At 42.0% G+C, this 19997-nt stretch overlaps 2 protein-coding genes across 2 annotated transcripts in view; both read right to left on the reverse strand.

Annotated features, from left to right (window-relative positions):
- Positions 1-541: 541 nt before the first annotated feature.
- On the reverse strand, positions 542-7615 carry LOC311146841 (alpha-tocopherol transfer protein-like). Its single transcript, XM_084183442.1, has 5 exons — positions 7265-7615; positions 4021-4174; positions 3388-3581; positions 2646-2756; positions 542-2437 (listed from the first exon to the last, which is right to left on the reverse strand). The coding sequence occupies exons 1-5, from the start codon at positions 7466-7468 to the stop codon at positions 2201-2203; spliced, it is 900 nt and encodes a 299-aa protein (XP_084039568.1). The 5' UTR covers positions 7469-7615; the 3' UTR covers positions 542-2200.
- A 2836-nt stretch (positions 7616-10451) lies between these two features.
- LOC311146697 (xenotropic and polytropic retrovirus receptor 1 homolog) overlaps positions 10452-19997 on the reverse strand; it is a 56772-nt gene continuing 47226 nt past the window's right edge. The window contains exons 12-14 of the mRNA XM_084183249.1: positions 15871-16010; positions 12489-12710; positions 10452-12288 (exon numbers count right to left, since the gene is read on the reverse strand). Of these exons, the coding sequence (XP_084039375.1) occupies positions 12234-12288; positions 12489-12710; positions 15871-16010 (417 nt within the window). The 3' untranslated portion in view covers positions 10452-12233. The remainder of the gene's footprint in view (positions 12289-12488; positions 12711-15870; positions 16011-19997) is intronic.

Consider the following 19997-nt stretch of genomic DNA (forward strand, 5'->3'; position numbering starts at 1 on the left):
TGCAGACATTTTTTGGTACCTTTCCCCAGATCTGTGCCTCGACACAATCCTGTCTCGGAGCTCTACGGACAATTGGCTTGGTTTTTGCTCTGACAACTGTCAACTGTGGGACCTTATATAGACAGGTGTGTACCTTTCCAAATCATGTCCAATCAATTGAATTTACCAGAGGTGGACTCCTATCAAGTTGTAGGAACATCTCAATGGAAACAGGATGCACAATGAAAACAGGATGATCAATGGAAACAGGATGCACCTGAGCTCAATTTCGAGTCTCATAGCAAAGGGTCTGAATACTTATGTAAATAAGGTATTTCTGTGTTTTATTTTTAATAAATTTGCCAAAAAATCTAAAAACCTGTTTTCGCTTTGTCATTATGGGGTATTGTGTGTAGACTGATTTTTTAAAAAATGTTAGCCATTTTACAATAAGGCTGTAACGTAACAAAATGTGGAAAAAGGGAAGGGGTCTGAATACTTTCCAAATGCACTGTAAATAGTAAAGTAAAGTACAAATACTCCAAAAAAATTTACTTAAGTAGTACTTTAAAGTATTTTTACTTAGGTACTTTACACCACAGAGAACAAGAACATTTACAAATGTCAAGATAATGAGGGTAATAGTAATGTGATATTTTAATAAAATATTCACTTTCTATAGGGCATTCAATTACAGGGGTTTAGTAAACTTTCAATAGTTCAAGTTGTTTAATTACAGTACTATTCCAATAGCTAATAATAGTAGGTAAAATAAACCTTTGCCATACGAGGAAGCAAGATGACTGTCTATCAGGAACCACTGATTGATGCAAAGCTTACGAAAGTTCCTTTGAATTACTGGTATGTTCACATTTCCTCAATGCAATGATATTGGTCAGAGATGTAGCAAGCAATGTGTTCCAACAAGCCTCAAGTAGAACGTCAATAGAAAAACACAAAAAGAGGCACTTCAATCAAAAAGCATTTTTGCTTGTCTTGCTCCCAAACTCCAAACAGATGGACACAAATAAAAACCATCACTGAACATGATTAAATCAAGCCATCCAAATGTGATGAAATCTCCTCAGACATTGACACAGGGCTTGTTTACTGAGTTAGAAGAGGGCCGAAGGTCAGGTGGGGAGAGCGTCCAGCCAAACTCAACACAACAGACTGTGAAAGAGCCCAGCCAGGCTCAACACAATGTTGTGAGAGAACCCAACTAAGCTCAACACACTGCACACTGTCCCTCTGGACGGCTTTTAGACCTTTGGACTGTTTCACATAAAGACAGGGAATGGACTAGAGCAGTGGACGCTGCTGAAGGGAGGACGGCTCATAATAATGGCTGGAATGGAGTCAATGGAATGGTATCAACCACATGTGAACCACGTGTTTGATGTGTTTGGTACCATTCCATTGACTCCATTCCAGACATTATTATGAGCCGTCCTCCCCTCAGCAGCCTCCACTGGACTAGAGCTTCTGTAACAACATACAGAGCCCTATTTAGCACTTCTCTCATCTGAGTGAGAGAGATGTTGAAAACATTTTAAAAGAATGACAATTTGTCCAATTTTGCTACAATGTGAAAATTTCTGAGGACACCTTTCCTTCATAATCCTCTATGAGAAGAAGACAATGATTTGAGTAAATAACTAAGCACTTAATCTTCGTAATTAATTAAAACACCAATCATAGTATAAAAATATACTTCACATCTACAGTAGACATTCACAGAATTGTACAAAAAGCTAAAATATACATCTTTAACCTTGCCTTTCGTTTTAACACATTATGCTAGCAGACAGTTGGTTGAGTACTGATATAAATGTTTGCAAAACCCATAAAACAGATGATGGAGAAAAGTAGTCTAGGCCCAATTCCAATGTGTTATTACTTTAACACAATGTGTTATTATACTCTTGAGCACTAGCTGCTACCGAGCATCCCTCGTCATCATCCTATCTTTTCATAGACAACTGATAAAAACTTTTAAAAACCAGGATACTCGTTTGTAAACTCAAAACTAGCAGACAATCTTGGACCTCGAAAGCTCAAGTTGTGCACCCCAACCATATCGATTGGATTCCCTTAAGAAAGGTGGAGGAATTTTGTGAAGGAATAAGAAATTGGAATTGGACTTCAGAAGGATGCTACGAGTTGTGTGGTTGGTGGTTGGTTGGTGAGATGCACTCTGGGATGTGTAGTCCATGGGAAGTCAAGAGCTGTAGGCAGACTGGCTGTCAGGTTCTGGGTCGGGGTCAGAGGTGACCTCATCTCCTGCAGGGTAGATGGAGAGCTGGGTGAGGAGTTCCTCACACTGCAGGATGTGGGAGGTCCACTCCTGACACACCTCTTCCATGGAGGGGCCGCTGCCCCCGTACTCCTGGGGGAGGATGTCTTCGGAGAAGAAATCCCTCAGAGTCTCTTTGAAGGTGCTGCCGTGCATGTGGATCTAGGAATAAGACAGGAGGGCATTGACATGAATTAGCGTCACTGCCGTCACGATCAACATTGTTGCCACAATCATCAGAGACAGCATCATCATCTGAGGTTGTCATCATCATAATCTCTATCACTCCTGTTGAAAATGTATGAAAAGATGTATCCAGGTGAAACAAGAGTCAGTGCAAGAAGGTGAATGATGAAACATGGTGACTGACCCGCTGTTTGATCTTATCAGGCAGGAATGGGCGGATCATGGCGAAGACGGGTCTGAAGAATATGGGCTCGTTGATCAGATGGATCCCTCGCACCTTAAGAGGGAACGAGTCCTGAGGAGATCACATTTAAACAGAGGGTTAAAGGTAGACTCAGCGAGATGACGATGCAACGAGCAGCACCACAGATATTGAGATGAGCAGGATGCAAGACTTTGCTCTCACACAGTCACACAAAGTATCTGTGCATGTGCACGGGTGTGCTTCCTGCTGCTACAACGTGGGAGCTACAGAACCAAAACAGCGGAGAAGTTTAGCCTCACACTACAACCCTCTTAGTTGTTGCAGATATTGACTAATTACTGTTGTTTACTTTGTGCATCTATGTCATCTTGCTGATTCTACCTTTGGTACAGTATTATTACAGGCTTACTCACAGTATAGCTATTGTGTATAGCTATATTCTGTAAGAGTAACACATGAGATTTCTACAATACAGACAACTCTGGATCCAGAACTAACCTTATCCTTAGACCTTTACAAGTACTGATCATGTTTTTCTAACACTGTTTTCATTCAAAGATGATTTCTCAAACCAGCAGATGGGCCCTTTAAAACAGTAGTTTAAAATGTTCCAAATGGAGTGAAATAATAAACTCTCTTTTTTTTTTCTGTTGCAATACCCTTCTAGAAAAATTCCATTGCGTGTCCTAATGAACATGACCCAGTTCAACGGATAACCTACCGTGAGCACAGAGGAGATCCTCTTGGCCAGGGAGGGGTTGATCTGAAGGGCATGAGCGAAGCACCATCCCTGCATGTCAAAAATGGCTTTCAGTCCATTCCTCTGGGTCTCTGTCTCCTGGACGATCAGCTCAGATGTGATCAGACTGACACGGAACACCTGGTACACTGTGAAGTCTTTGGGGTTCCACTGGCCTGAGGAGACAAGCCAACACATCTCAAATGACAACATCTCAAATTACACCCTATAGATAGAGCCCTCAAATTCAAATCTTGACCTCGAAGCCAGTTCCACTGCTTTAAAAAAATGTATGTATTGCCCTCTAATCAGGGACTGATTTAGACCTGGAACACCAGGTGGGTGCAATTCATTATCAGGTAGAACAGAAAACCAGCAGTGCTCCAGACCTCGTAGGGTAAGAGTTGAATACCCCTGCTATAGAGTATACTATATTGAAACAAATACTGTAGAAGAGTATTCCATATCCTTACATAGCCGTTTACACAGTCATGGGCAGATGAATCAAAAGGAATAATGTTCAAAGCACATTTTAGGTGGTTTGATGCAGTGGTGCTGTTTGCCTGGCCTGACACCCAGACCACACCCTATGAGACTGTAGAGATGAGAACTAACCAATCCTATAGATGAGCACTCTGCTGCCGCTGTGGTCCCGGTCCCTCAGCACTCCATGGTAGTTATTCTGGAGGAGTCCAAGGACAGAGGACGGGTGCAGGTTGGCACTGATCTCTGGGCACTCTCTCCTCCAATGCTGGTAATTAACTAGTAGCTATAGATTAGATAGATATATTAGATAGATAGATAGAGCAAGAGAGAGCAGGCGAGAGAGCGAGAATAAATATTTTTGGGATTGCAACAGAGGAACTACAGCCAGCTGTCAGCCTGTCAAATCATGTCAGGCAGTGTGTTTGGAAAACACTGACTGACATTTGTACGCTATGAACAGGATATAGGGCTACTGGCATGAACCACGCCACACATTTTGTTGTGTAAACATTAACTTACACTAAGTAACCCAACCTATTCCTGCATAGTCTATCCTGCAGTGAATGTTTCGTTTTGGAGAGGTCCAAATCGTCCAACTATTGCAAAGCAAAAGATAAGACTTATTTCACATGCTTTTTGACATTATCCATGCCTGTGCTGCAATCTGGTCGTTTAAAACCTGCTTACATAGCGACAATCTGTAGCCCAAATAATGTATTGTCCCGTTAGTCCAGTTGGCATGGACCCAACTTTCTTTCACTGAGAAACAGTCTTTGAGTCAAAGTTCTAAACAAGTGCGATACGCATCAAAACCCAGCTAGCACATAACGTTCTGAGAACCATATGTTTCTTAGAGCTTGGTGAGAGTGTGGTTGTCTTATGGTTATTTTGCATACAACCTTCCCACAACTTTCAGTGAATGGTGCAGGATACCCAGCTCGCACATAACGTTCTGAGAACTACACTATTGTTCAAAAGTTTGGGGTCACTTAGAAATGTCTTTGTTTTCCATGAAAACATACATGAAATGATTTTGAATAGGAAATATAGCAAAATGCATAGGAAATGTAGTCATTGACAAGGTTAGAAATAATGATTTTTAATTGAAATAATAATTGTGTCCTTCAAACTTTGCTTTCATCAAATAATCCTCCATTTGCAGCCTTGCAGACCTTTGGCATTCTAGTTGTCAATTTGTTGAGGTAATCTGAAGAGATTTCACCCCATGCTTCCTGAAGCACCTCCCACAAGTTGGATTGGCTTGATGGGCACTTCTTACGTACCATACTGCTCCCACAACAGCTCAATAGGGTTGAGATCCGGTGACTGTGCTGGCCACTCCATTATAGACAGAATACCAGCTGACTGCTTCTTCCTGAAATAGTTGTTGCATAGTTTGGAGCTGTGCTTTGGGTCAATGTCCTGTTGTAGGAGGAAATTGGCTCCAATCAAGCGCCATCCACAGGGTATGGCATGGCGTTGCAAAATGGAGTGATAGCCTTCCTTCTTCAAGATCCCTTTTACCCTGTACAAATCTCCCACTTTACCACCACCAAATCGCCCCCAGACCATCACATTGCCTCCACCATGCTTGACAGATGGCATCAAGCACTCCTCCAGCATCTTTTCATTTGGTCTGCTTCTCACAAATGTTCTTATTTGTGATCCGAACACCTCAAACTTCGATTCGTCTGTCCATAACACTTTTTTTTCCAATCGTCCTCTGTCCAGTGTCTGTGTTCTTTTGCCCATCTTAATCTTTTCTTTTTATTGGACAGTCTGAGAGACAGCTTTTTCTTTGCAACTCTGCCTAGAAGGTCAGCATCCCGGAGTCGCCTCTTCACTGTTGAAGTTGAGACTGGTGTTTTGCGGGTACTATTTAATGAAGCTGCCAGTTGAGGACCTGTAAGGCGTCTGTTTCTCAAACTAGACACTCTAATGTATTTCTCCTCTTGCTCAGTTGTGCACCGGGGCCTCCCACTCCTCTTTCTATTCTGGTTAGAGCCAGTTTGCGCTGTTCTGTGAAGGGAGTAGTACACAGCGTTGTACGAGATCTTCAGTTTCTTGTCAAATTCTCGCATGGAATAGCCTTAACTTCTCAGAACAAGAATAGACTGACAAGTTTCAGAAGAAAGTTATTTGTTTCTGGCTATTTTGAGCCTGTAATCGAACCCACAATTGCTGATGCTCCAGATACTCAAATAGTCTCAAGAAGGCCAGTTTTATAGCTTATTTTATCAGCACAACAGTTTTCAGCTGTGCTAACATAATTGCAAAATGGTTTTCAAATGATCAATTAGCCTTTTAAAATGATAAACTTGGATTAGCAAACACAACGTGCCATTGGAACACAGGACTGATGGTTGCTGATAATGGGCCACTGTACGCATATGTAGATATTCCACTAAAAATCTGCTGTTTCCAGTTAAAATAGCCATTTACAACATTAACAATGTTTATACTGTATTTCTGATCAATTTGATGTTATTTTAATGGACAAAAAAAATGCTTTTCTTTTGAAAACAAGGACATTTCTAACTGAGCCCAAACTTTTGAACGGTGTTGTAAATGTTTCTTAGGTTGGAATTTCAGCACTTCAGCATAATGTTTCCTACAGGTTTCCTCATGGTTCTATTTAAAACTGCATTGTTGGTTAAGGGCTTGTAAGTAAGCATTTCACTGTAAGGTCTACACCTGTTGTATTCGGCCCATGTGGCAAATAAAATTTGATTTGAAAGTAGTTCTCAAATTGTTCTCAAAACATTAAGAAAACTTTCCAGAAAAACCACAAGAAAGAACATGGCACGCAAGCTCCATCCTTGTGGTGCAGTGGATTAATTCCATGGATAGAGAACAGAAGATCTTAGGTTTGAATCTCATTGATGCCGTGCCACAAAAAATAAAATAAATGGTTGCATGATTAATGCCTAAGCAAATTAATTTCCATGTGTCCTATCTGTGCTTGGAGTCCAAAACAGCTAAACTAAGCTATCAGTTTTATTGAGTCTTATTGAAACATGTTCTCAGAACGTTAATTATCTTCAAATAACCTATCATTTCCGTTCTCAGAAAATTAATAAAACCTCCTAGGAAAATGTTCAGGGAACCATAGTAAAATGTTCTCAGAACCTCCCTGCAATCTTAAAAGGAACATTCTCAGAACAGGCGAAATTGTAACTTCTGTTCTCAGAACATTTAAAAAGCTTTCAGTTTTACTGGTCAGGACACTTATGTCTTCGTTCCCAGAACCAATGGGAAACCAAAAACTTACATTCCCACAACTTCCAAGGAACTAATGTGTTAGCTGGGCAACATGCGGCCTAGCCAAAACAGTTTCAATTTCTCAATACCTTTAACCCAACGAGATACCAACCTTCAGTGACAGCTCAACATCAAAGTCTCTCGCTCGCAGAAACTTTATCAGAAAACTGTCCGACCAATTCAAACTTTCCTGCGGGTCGATGATGTCTTTCTGTGCCCTCTGTCTCAGTTCTAATAAATATGGTTTGACAAAGTTGGAGTCGTCGGGCAAACTATTTAGCTCTCCCTCGTAATCAGTCTGCTCTCCGGACTTCATGTCGGTACCGTATCACATTTCACGCCCATCACACACAAAAGTAGGTTACTCTATATACATAAAGGAGAATGAAGAAACTTCCTTCGGCGCAATCAGAATAGGCTACTGTAATAATGTCTCGCTCGTCAACACGCACGCGGCTCACTTACTCACCTCTGTGCAACAAGTCAAATACTTTAAGCGCGTGTCAACAAAAACGATGAAATCAAGGCTGTACAGCCTTTTACTGGTCAGGGGTAAAACTTTGTTTTCAAATACTTCTCGACCTAAAGTTCACTGCCATGATACGTGGCAGTAGGGCAAGACGGTGGAAAAACTTGTCCAGCGACTTGAGCAATATTTGAGCTATTAGACCAAATAAATTGTTCTATTATGCTACAATTCAAACACTCAAATAAGGCAGGCTATCGGTCGTCTATTTTGTCATGCATCACCCCCTAAACGGAATCAAATACTTCCAGGGGAGAATGATCAGGCATAGATTGTAACGTTACAAAGTGTCTGTAAAATGTTATTTTTTCTAGACTAATTGTATCCATTGCATTGATACAAATTGTTACATTGTTATAAAGTGTTTCAACCTTCTTCCACGAAAGGGCGGAAGGGTATTGACCACATTTGATAGCGGACGTCTAGGCATGGGCATATTTTTTGGTGCCAAATCAAATGTGCCTGGCCCTGGCCTAGACTATAAAATTCCCGTTTTATAGGAGAATCCTGATAAACAGAGAACAGCTTCAATATCCAAGTATTACAATATTTCATCCAATTTCTGTTCCACCTATTAAAAAGGTTTCAGGCTGCCAAGCATGGGCAAGAAACGTTGTCTATTACTTTGAGTAAGCTATAAGAATACATTTATTTAACACCTCCCTATGCAAAAGAAACCAAAATGTATAGGAAAATATTCTCACCATTAGGCCAGCTACATTCAAACATTATGGAATAGAATGCCCTCTAAAGGTCATAGAAACAGCGCCACCCGCAGGACAAAGAAATAGTGGAAGAGAATGGATAAAGAGGTAATAAATAAATTCAGAAAGATGGAAATAAAGAGCAACAAGTACAGAAATGTTTTGTTTGACTTTTTTTAACTCAAAAAACGTGTAACAGGGACAGGGAGGCGATCCAGGCACCTCAGTTAGCAGAATGCCAAATGCATGAGGAGTACTCCTTTAAGGTAGTAGTTACAGTGACCAGGGGGTACAGGGTACGATGACAGTACATGTTAAAAAACTGGAACATAAAAACAACGCTGGTGTGATATATGGGACATGGGTAACCGTCCGTTTCATGTAGTTCATACAGGGCCCTTCCTTCACTTGGCTTTTTTCAGTCTTTATAGCGTTCTAGGCATAAGGGAAATATGGTAACGTTTCACAAACGTTCTAGAGCTTTGTTTTGGTCCAGGCTTTTGGTACAGTAGGTTCCACTCTTCTTCCATAGGCGGATCTATTTGAGTGGCAGCTCTGAGAGATCCAGTGATCCAATGAGAAGCGACAGGGAGACGGGTCCAGTGCAACTCCACCCTTAGCATTCATAGCTGGAACATACTCCAAGCAAGGTGTTTGGGTGTGTGTTTGTGTGTACAGGGTATGCTTGTAAGCAGGGTGTGTGTAAGCACTTTGGAGAAAGTGTGCATGTATATTTACAAGGCTTTGTATGTGTCTGTGGGCCCTCCAGCACACTCTTTTAAGGGTGCAACGTTACTTTAGGAATGTAACAAAAGGATAGCGATATTATCTTATTCCCCCACTAGGTTCATTGGTTGACCTAGGTGGTGCTGTCTGAAAAAGTAACAACAGGTGACCATCACAATCTTTTCAAGGGGCGGGGGACCCAAGGTGCACAGGGTGTTGAATTGTTACTAGTTCTCTTTGGGCCCCAGCTTCTGCGTTTTCTGCTTATTCTGTGTCTACTATGGTTCTTTTGAGCAGCTAAAGTGCACATGTAGGTACACATTTCTGGCAAATAATTCAGATGAGGTGACACTAGTTAAATAGGGACTATTTGATCTACAATGCACTGAGGCCCAATGAAAACCAACAGTTTGCCCTGAGGCACTAGGGTCTCTCCTCCCTCTGCTGCAAACATCGCTTTATACTTATGACTTATTACAGGGATAATGCATGGCTGTTATTGCTAACCAGCTCCATTCAAGTCTAAGAGCCTCCAAGGTCGGCTCCATCTGAGCTGGTCATGACATGGTCGACAAGAAAGCTCATCCATCACAGGGACGGGGCATATCTGAAATGGCACCCTGTTGCCTATATAGTGCCCCTAAGTTAAAAATAAGTGCCCTATATAGGGAATAGGGTGTCATTTCGGATGAAGCTACAAATCGATTACCATGTTGTCTTTACGTGGTTATCTTCTTCATCACATTATTTAAGACAAGTTCCCCCAGACATTTAAGCTCCATCAGGCTTTCCACAATCACTATTGCGGTTGACCTCTACACTACGAAATGCAGCTTGAACTTTAAGAAGTATAGGCCAAATCCTAACCTGAGATACACCTGGGTTAACTCAAACATTTGAACATTGTGCATTAATGTCATTGGGAGACGAGTTATCCGGGAATATCAAGTTAGGATTCCGCCCTAAATGATTGCTTATATCTTTACAGGGTTAGTAACTCTACCAGGGCACACAATGGGGGTTAAAACCCTCAGGTGGCTTTTGGGAGAGGCAGGACTTCTGGGAAATTGTGTTTACTGAACATTTAAAGCTTTTGCCTTCATTAGAACTGAGAATCTGCATTGAATGCATTGTAATATTCAAGTCGCCTTAGGTGAGCCAACGCAGACACTTCTCTCCAGGACTAAATGTGAGAACGCACACACATCGTGTTTCTTGGCTGGAATTACTAACAGAATGATACATTCAACAAATGACCCAAAGTGAGAAAGAAGTGTTCAAGCTAGGAACGAATAAAAACTATTGGATCATGGAATGACTTAGATTTCTGCTACAGAGGAATATAATGTTTTATAGTTTAATTCAACTGAAAATATTAATTTCTGTTATCTAGTAAAAGAAAAGACGCTAGACACACCCAGGAAGTGGAAATCAGAATGGACAGGGTGGGTGGATCAGAATGGAGATGATTGGTAGGTGAAGAGGCCAATCCCTGCACATCCCCAGACACACACGACACCGCACTCCTAACTGGCATTGGGTGTGCTGCCCTGAGATCTAATGGAAAGGCACGGACCAGGAACAACTCTGGGCCCTAATGATAGCACGGTCAGTTTAAACTCCTGGCCCTACTGATGGCTAAACTGAAGTTGAGAACAGAGCTCTGCGTTATGCTGCTTGGTGGACACAAGGCTGCGCAACAACGCAGATAGAACTAGGATGTCTAGAACAGACGGTATGTATTAAAAGTGAGTAGGCCTCAGCTTTTCTCCTGACCATGTGACCTGACAAGGAAAAACTCATGTCACATGACCAAGAAAAAGTGAGGGCTCTTAATAGTGAAATATCTTCTATAGAATCTATTTATATCTACTGTGCAATGTCACTTATGGGGGCGTTGTGCCGTGGAAGCACAGCCCAGCTCTCAATGGAATGTTGCAGATATTTGGCTAGCTCTGAGAAGAGCAAGAAGAGATATAACGATAGTAGAAAATCCTGCCATTCTCACACCTACCACGGCTTACTGAGAGAGACTGCATTAGCTCACACTGGTAACTAAAAATACTAGATTTGGCATGAAAGTAAACATAATGCTATAGTTAAACCATATTGGAAGGTTCTGATGATAGGGAAGGGGTGGGCTTGTTTTGAGAGAATTGTCCAATCGGAGCCTCCTGAGGGTTTTTGAACATACAAAGTCATTTTATAGGATGAGATGCCCTCAAGCAATGGTCTCTGATCAGACTTAGAATCCCCCTCCCCAACAGGTCCTGGAACAGTTCTTATGGGCAACATCCGCAGACACTTTAGCAGCCATTTCAAATCAGAACCACCCATTTTTTAAATATATATATTTTTTTCACTCCCAAATGTTTTAGGCATCTCTCCCCTCGCATAAATAACAATTAAATGTACATTCAACAAAATAAAATAAGAACCAAGGTATTCGTGGAAGAACTTATAGCACATGGAAAGAACAGCCACATTAATATAGTCATCTTCATCATCATGGTAATCCAAAAATGTAATTAGAAAGTAAAAAAAACAGACTGATTGCAGAGGAGTGTCTGATCACTGTTCAGAGTCCATCGATCTCAGTCTTTTTTTATATTAGATCATTTCTGATTAACCATCTTGAAATCAAAAGTTAGTCCACCCGTTTGTTCTTCCTGATATCTACATCAACATTTACAGTCTTGGTGTTTCGTCTCTTCCTCATGAATCTGAAATTACGGGTGACGTCAACTCTGTACTAAATGGTCCATGAACGTAACAAAACAAAGTGGCTTAAAAGTAGCTGTTCCAAGGTGTGTGTCATATTTTTATGTCTCCAATTTTGTTCATCTATCTACGCCTATATTCATGTCTTTGTACTCTCTGTGTGTGTGTGTGTGTGTATTTATGCGTGTTGTATTTATGTCAATACATGTAAGGTGCAGATAGGCAGCTCTGTGATGGACTGATTGGAGAAGCTGACGAGGGGGCAGGTCAATCAAATGATCGATCGACTGATTGATGGGGGAGGAAGGGTTTCAGGGGGTCAGGGGGGCGTGCCCCTAGGAGGGGCGTGGTCCTTTAAAGAGGTTCTGAACCCATGCTATGGATGCAATGGGTCTGGCCTGATGTCAGGTGTCCTCGTCAGTGTCCTCGATGAGAACTTTGGTGTCCCGGGTCTTGGTCCTGAGAGGGAGGGAGAGAGAAAGTTTAGTAGACGGCAACACAGCCATACGTTTTATATAAGGTGTGTGCGTTATTACCATACTGGGAAGCGAGGCATGGCCGTCTCAGGGACATGCTGTAGCATTGTGTGGGTGTGTATGCATGCGCATGCCAATGTGTGTGCATGTCAATGTGTGTGTGTAGCTATTCTATAACCATACTGGGAAGCGAGGCGTGGCCGTCTCAGAGACATGCTGTAGGAGCGTTTCCAGTTCTTCTTGCCCAGGCGGTTCCTGACTCCATCCTCCTGGTCCATCATCTGCTCCAGCAGCGTCTGGTCGTCAGCATTCAGCGGAGCCACTGAGATGTCCCTCACGGCACGGAACTCACCACAGTTATTCAGGTGCTCGTTCTCTAGACGGAAGAAGTTCCAGACAAAACGCCTGCAGTGGAGAGGGGGAGGAAGAGAATATCAAGTGAAATGTTGTTGAGATGTTTCAATGTTCGTATGGGAAGAGAAAGAGAGAATTATGTATGAAATATCCTTGAGGTATATAGTGGCTAAATAGTTGCCTTTTAAAATCTTCTGGAGAAAGAGCTCCACCTAGAGGGCACCATAACAGTAGGCAGACCTGAAATGTCCATTCACAGGAAATATGATTTTGGCATAGAAAAAGGGTGTTTGAGAGACAGAGGGTAGGGAGAAATAAAGAGAAAGGAAGAGAGAATGCAAAGAAAATATAGAACACAAGAGACAGAGAGCGAGAGAGAGCGAGATGAATGCTATTTATCCCTAATCAGAGAGTACACAGTGGCAGAATACCTGACCACTGTGGCTGACCCAAAATTAAGGAAAGCTTTGACTATGTACAGACTCAGTGAGCATGGCCTTGCTATTGAGAGAGGCCGCCGTAGGCAGACCTGGCTCTCAAGAGAAGACTGGCTATGTGCACACTGCTCACAAAATGAGATGGAAACCGAGCTGCACTTCCTAACCTCCTGCCAAATGTATGACCATATTAGAGACACATATTTACCTCAGATTACACAGACCCACAAAGAATTCCAAAACAAATCCAATTTTGATAAACTCCCATGTCTATTAGGTGAAATACCACAGTGTGCCAAAAGAAAAGGGCAACCAGTGAAGAACAAACACCATTGTAAATACAACCCATACAGTGCCTTGCAAAAGTATTCATCCCCCTTGGCGTTTTTCATATTTTGTTGCATTACAACCTGTAATTTAAATTGATTTTTATTTGGATTTCATGTAATGGACATACACAAAATAGTCCAAATTGGTGAAGTGAAATGAAAAAAATTACTTGTTTCAAAAAATTCTAAAAAATAAATAACGGAAAAGTGGTGCGTGCATATGTATTCACCCCTTTGCTATGAAGCCCCTAAATAAGATCTGGTACAACCAATTACCTTCAGAAGTCACATAATTAGTTAAATAAAGTCCACCTGTGTGCAATCTAAGTGTCACATGATCTGTCACATGATCTCAGTATATATACACCTGTTCTGAAAGGCCCCAGAGTCTGCAACAACACTAAGTAATGGGCACCACCAAGCAAGTGGCACCATGAAGACCCAAGGAGCTCTCCAAACAGGTCAGGGACAAAGTTGTGGAGAAGTATAGACCCGAGAGACAGATTCCAACACCTGTCAAATGTAAACAAATCCTCCTCCAAATATGGTATTTTACAGTTAATACCTTCAATGGCACTCACACACACAAAGTCCCCCCCCCCCCCCCCCCAAAAAAATACTACTATTATGGTTATGAATGTATGGCACTCCTTTATGTACAATAGCTACTAGCTACCATTTTCTATTAGATTGTTCTTTTTAAGTAACACTGCATACTCCATAACCCCTGAGGGGGCATTGACTGACTGGTCCGTTGTGACAAAGCTCTTAAAAGAAAAGGAGACAAAACGAGAATGGACTCTACCTACATGTGTATTTATCCTACTGTTTTTACCAAACAAATGTCAATTAATTTTACCCGAAACTTTGAACATCCCACGGAGCACCATTAAATCCATTATTAAAAAATGGAAAGAATATGGCAACACAACAAACCTGCCAAGAGAGGGCCGCCAACCAATACTCACAGACCAGGCAAGGAGGGCATTAATCAGAGGCAACAAAGAGACCAAAGATAACCCTGAAGGAGCTGCAAAGCTCCACAGCGGAGATTGGAGTATCTGTCCATAGGACCACTTTAAGCCGTACACTCCACAGAGCTGGGCTTCACGGAAGAGTGACCAGAAAAAAGCCATTGCTTAAAGAAAAAAATAAGCAAACACGTTTAGTGTTCGCCAAAAGGCATGTGGGAGACTCCCCAAACATATGGAAGAAGGTACTCTGGTCAGATGAGACTAAAATTGAGCTTTTTGGCCATCAAGGAAAACGCTGTCTGGCGCAAACCCAACACCTCTCATCACCCCGAGAACACCATCCCCACAGTGAAGCATGGTGGTGGCAGCATCATGCTGTGGGGATGTTTTTCATCAGCAGGGACTGGGAAACTGGTCAGAATTGAAGGAATGATGGATGGCGCTAAATACAGGGAAATTGAGGGAAACCTGTTTCAGTCTTCCAGAGATTTGAGACTGGGACGGAGGTTCACCTTCCAGCAGGACAATGACCCTAAGCATACTGCTAAAGCAACACTTGAGTGGTTTAAGGGGAAACATTTAAATGTCTTGGAATGGCCTACTCAAAGCCCAGACCTCAATCCAATTGAGAATCTGTGGTATGACTTAAAGATTGCTGTACACCAGCAGAACCCATCCAACTTGAAGGAGCTGGAGCAGTTTTGCCTTGAAGAATGGGCAAAAATCCCAGTGGCTAGATGTGCCAAGCTTATAGAGACATACCCCAAGAGACTTGCAGCTGTAATTGCTGCAAAAGGTGGCTCTACAAAGTATTGACTTTGGGGGGGTGAAGTTATGCACGCTCAAGTTCAGTTTTTTTGTCTTATGCATGTTGGGTAAATCAAATGATACAAACCCCCCAAAAAATAAATTTTAATTCCAGGTTGTAAGGCAACAAAATAGGAAAAATGCCAAGGGGGTGAATACTTTCGCAAGCCACTGTATTTTTGTATTTATTTTCCCTTTTGTACTGTAACTATTTGCACATCATTATAACACTGTACATAGCCATAATATGACATTTGAAATGTGTCTATTCCTTTGACACCTTTGTGAGTGTAATGTTTACTGTTCATTTCTGATTGTTTATTATCTATTTCACTTGCTTTGGCAATATAAACATATGTTTCCTATGCCAGTAAAGCCCTTTGAATTTAATTGAGTGAGAAATAGTGAGAGAAAGAGAGGGGGCGAGAGATAGTGAGAGAGGGGTAGAGAGAGATAGGTAGTGAGAGAGAGTGAGACAGATAGTGAGAGAGAGGGGGAGAGAAAGAGATAGTGAGAGAGATAGTGAGAGAGAGATAGTGAGAGAAAGGGGGAGAGACATAGTGAGAGAGAGAGAGAGAGAGAGGGGGGGGGGGGGAGAAAAAGATAGTGAGAGAGATAGATAGTGTGAGAAAGAGAGGGAGAGAGAGATAGTGAGTGTTCTCACCTGAAGACCTCCAGAGGGGCTAGGATGGTGGCCACGATGTCTGCAGCTGAGGGTATCCCACTGACCGTGCTCAGGGAGAGGGGTATCGTCCAGGCAAAACGCAGCAGCACATCCTCCAGTATGGCACAGTAGTAGTAGGCCTGAAAACACACATTATCATCACATACACATCTTCTGAAATGACAGAAATAGTAGGCCCCCAAAAAATATTTTAATGATTATTTTATAAATTATCAGACATCCTCTCTGTTCCTCTTTGAGGCATATGCTTTCGCCAACAATATATATTAAGTACCAGTCAAAAGTTTGGACACACCTACTCACTCCAGGGTTTTTCTTTATTTTAACTATTTTCTACATTGTAAAATAATAGAAGACATCAACACTATGAAATAACACATATGGAATTATATAGTAACCAAAAAAAGTGTTAAACAAATATATATTTCTGATTCTTTAAAGTAGCCACCCTTTGCCTTGATGACAACTTTGCACACTCTTGGCATTATCTCAACCAGCTTCATGAGGTAGTCACCTGAAATGCATTCCTTCTTAAATGCATTTGAGCCAATCAATTGTGTTGTGACGAGGTAGGGGTGGTATACAGAAGATAGCCCTATTTGGTAAAAGACCAAGTCCATATTATGGCAAGAACAGCTCAAATAAGCAAAGAGAAACGACAGTCCATCATTACTTTATGCCATGAAGGTCAGTCAATACGGAACATTTCAAAAACTTTGAAAGTTTCTTCAAGTGCAGTCGCAAAAACCATCAAGCGCTATGATGAAACTGGCTCTCATGAGGACCGCCACAGGAATGGAAGACCCAGAGGATAAGTTAGAGTTACCAGCCACAGAAATTGCAGCCCAAATAAATGCTTCAGAGTTCAAGTAACAGACACATCTCAACATCAACTGTTCAGAGGGGACTGTGTGAATCAGGCCTTCATGGTCAAATTGCTGCAAAGAAACCACTACTAAAGGACACCAATAAGAAGAAGAGACTTGCTTGGGCCAAGAAACACGAGCAATCGACATTAGATCGGTGGAAATCTGTCCTTTGGTCTGATGAGTCCAGATTTGAGAGACGTGGTGCAGGTGAACGGATGATCTCCGCATGTGTGGTTCCCACCGTGAAGAATGGAGGAGGAGGTGGAGAAGGTGTTATGGTGCTTTGCTGGTGACACTGTCTGTGATTTATTTAGAATTCAAGGCACATTTAACCAGTATGGCTACCACAGCATTCTGCAGCGATACGCCATCCCATCTGGTTTGTGCTTAGTGGGACTATCATTTATTTTTCAACAGGACAATGACCCAAAACACACCTCCAGGCTGTGTAAGGGCTATTTGACCAAGAAGGAGAGTGATGGAGTGCTGCATCAGATGACCTGGCCTCCACAATCACCCGACCTCAACCCATTTGAGATGGTTTGGGATTAGTTGGACCGCAGAGTGAAGGAAAAGCGGCCAACAAGTGCTCAGCATGTAGGAACTCCTTCAAGACTGTTGGAAAAGCATTCCTCATGAAGCTGGTTGAGAGAATGCCAAGTGTGTGCAAAGCTGTCATCAAGGCAAAGGGTGGCTACTTTGAAGAATCTAAAATATATTTTGATTTGTTTAACACTTTTTTTGGGTTACTACATGATTCCATACGTGTTATTTCATAGTTTTGATGTCTTCACTATTATTCTACAATGTAGAAAATAGTCAAAATAAAGAAAAGCCCTTGAATGAGTAGGTGAGTCCAAACTTTTGACTGGTACTGTATATTGAACAAAAATATAAACGCAACATGTAGTGTTGGTCCCATGTTTCATGAGCTGAAACAAAATATCCCAGAAATGTTCACAAATTTTTATACATCCCTGTTAGTGAGCATTTCTCCTTTGCCAAGATAATCCATCCGCCTGACTGGTGTGGCATATCAAGAAGCTGATTAAACAGCAGGATCATTACACAGCTGCACCTTGTGCAGGGGACAATAAAATGCACTCTACATTTCAGTTTTGTCACACAACACAATGCCACAGAGGTCTCAAGTTTTGAGGGAGCGTGCAATTGTCATGCCGACTGCAGGAATGTCCACCAGAGCTGTTGCCAGAGAATTGAATGTTCATTTCTCTACCATAAGCCACCTCCAACTTTGTTTTAGAGAATTTGGCATTGTCGTGCCATTCATCCGCCGCCATCACCTCATGTTTCAGCAAGATAATGCACGGCCCCATGTTGCAAGGATCTGTACACAATTCCTGGAAGCTGAAAATGTCCCAGTTCTTCCATGGCCTGCATACTCACCAGACATGTCACCCATTGAGCATGTTTGGGATGCTCTGGATCGACGTGTATGACAGCCTGTTCCAGTTCATGACAATATCGAGCAACTTCACACAGCTATTGAAGAGGAGTGGGACAACATTCTATAGGCCACAATCAACTCTATGCAAAGGAGATGTGTTGCGCTGCATGAGGCAAATGGTGGTCACACCAGATACTGACTGGTTTTCTGATCCCCACCCCTACCTTTGAAAAAAAATGTGTCTGTGACCAACAGATGCATATCTGTATTCCCAGTCATGTGAAATCCATAGATTAGGGCCTAATTAATTTATTTCAATTTACTTATTTCCTTATATATGAACTGTAACCCAGTAAATCTTTGAAATTGTTACATGTTGCATTTATATTTTTGTTCAGTATATACAGTGGGGAGAACAAGTATTTGATACACTGCCGATTTTGCAGGTTTTCCTACTTAGAAAGCATGTAGAGGTCTGTCATTTTTATCATAGGTACACTTCAACTGTGAGAGACGGAATCTAAAACAAAAATCCAGAAAATCACATTGTATGATTTTTAAGTAATTAATTTGCATTTTATTGCATGACAAAAGTATTTGATCACCTACCAACCAGTAAGAATTCCAGCTCTCACAGACCTGTTAATTTTTCTTTAAGAAGCCCCCCTGTTCTCCATTCATTACCTGTATTAACTGCACCTGTTTGAACTCGTTACCTGTATAAAAGACACCTGTCACACACTCAATCAAACAGTCTCCAACCTCTCCACAATGGCCAAGACCAGAGAGCTGTGTAAGGACATCAGGGATAAAATTGTAGACCTGCACAAGGCTGGGATGGGCTACAGGAAAATAGGCAAGCAGCTTGGTGAGAAGGCAACAACTGTTGGCGCAATTATTAGAAGTTCAAGATGACGGTCAATCACCCTCGGTCTGGGGCTCCATGCAAGATCTCACCTCGTAGGGCATCAATGATCATGAGGAAGGTGAGGGATCAGCCCAGAACTACACGGCAGGACCTGGTCAATGACCTGAAGAGAGCTGGGACCACAGTCTCAAAGAAAACCATTAGTAACACACTACGCTGTCATGGATTAAAATCCTGCAGCGCACGCAATGTCCCCCTGCTCAAGGCAGCGCATGTCCAGGCCCGTCTGAAGTTTGCCAATGACCATCTGGATGATCCAGAGGAGGAATGGGAGAAGGTCATGTGGTCTGATGAGACAAAAATAGAGCTTTTTGGTCTAAACTCCACTCGCCGTGTTTGGAGGAAGAAGAAGGATGAGTACAACCCCAAGAACACCATCCCAACCGTGAAGCATGGAGGTGGAAACATCATTCTTTGGGGATGTTTTTCTGCAAAGGGGACAGGACGACTGCACCGTATTGAGGGGAGGATGGATGGGGCCATGTATCGCGAGATCTTTGCCAACAACCTCCTTCCCTCAGTAAGAGCATTGAAGATGGGTCGTGGCTGGGTCTTCCAGCATGACAACGACCCGAAACACACAGCCAGGGCAACTAAGGAGTGCCTCCGTAAGAAGCATCTCAAGGTCCTGGAGTGGCCTAGCCAGTCTCCAGACCTGAACCCAATAGAAAATCTTTGGAGAGAGCTGAAAGTCCGTATTGCCCAGCGACAGCCCCTGCTTTTCTGATGTATCAAATACTTATGTAATGCAATAAAATGCAAATTAATTACTTAAAAATCATACAATGTGATTTTCTGGATTTTTGTTTTAGATTCCGTCTCTCACAGTTGAAGTGTACCTATGATAAAAATTACAGACCTCTACATGCTTTGCAAGTAGGAAAACCTGCAAAATCGGCAG

Source organism: Coregonus lavaretus (genome assembly GCF_964263955.1).
Source record: "Coregonus lavaretus genome assembly, chromosome: 19".
Lineage (NCBI taxonomy): Eukaryota > Metazoa > Chordata > Actinopteri > Salmoniformes > Salmonidae > Coregonus > Coregonus lavaretus.

Excerpts from the sequence above, each read along its gene's own strand:
- LOC311146841 (XM_084183442.1), bottom strand. The coding sequence starts at position 7,468 with ATGAAGTCCGGAGAGCAGACTGATTACGAGGGAGAGCTAAATAGTTTG. Across the intron at positions 3,582-4,020 it reads AGTGCTCATCTATAGGATTG|GCCAGTGGAACCCCAAAGAC; the intron begins GTTAGTTCTCAT and ends TTGTCTCCTCAG. Across the intron at positions 2,438-2,645 it reads CTGATAAGATCAAACAGCGG|ATCCACATGCACGGCAGCAC; the intron begins GTCAGTCACCAT and ends TCTTATTCCTAG.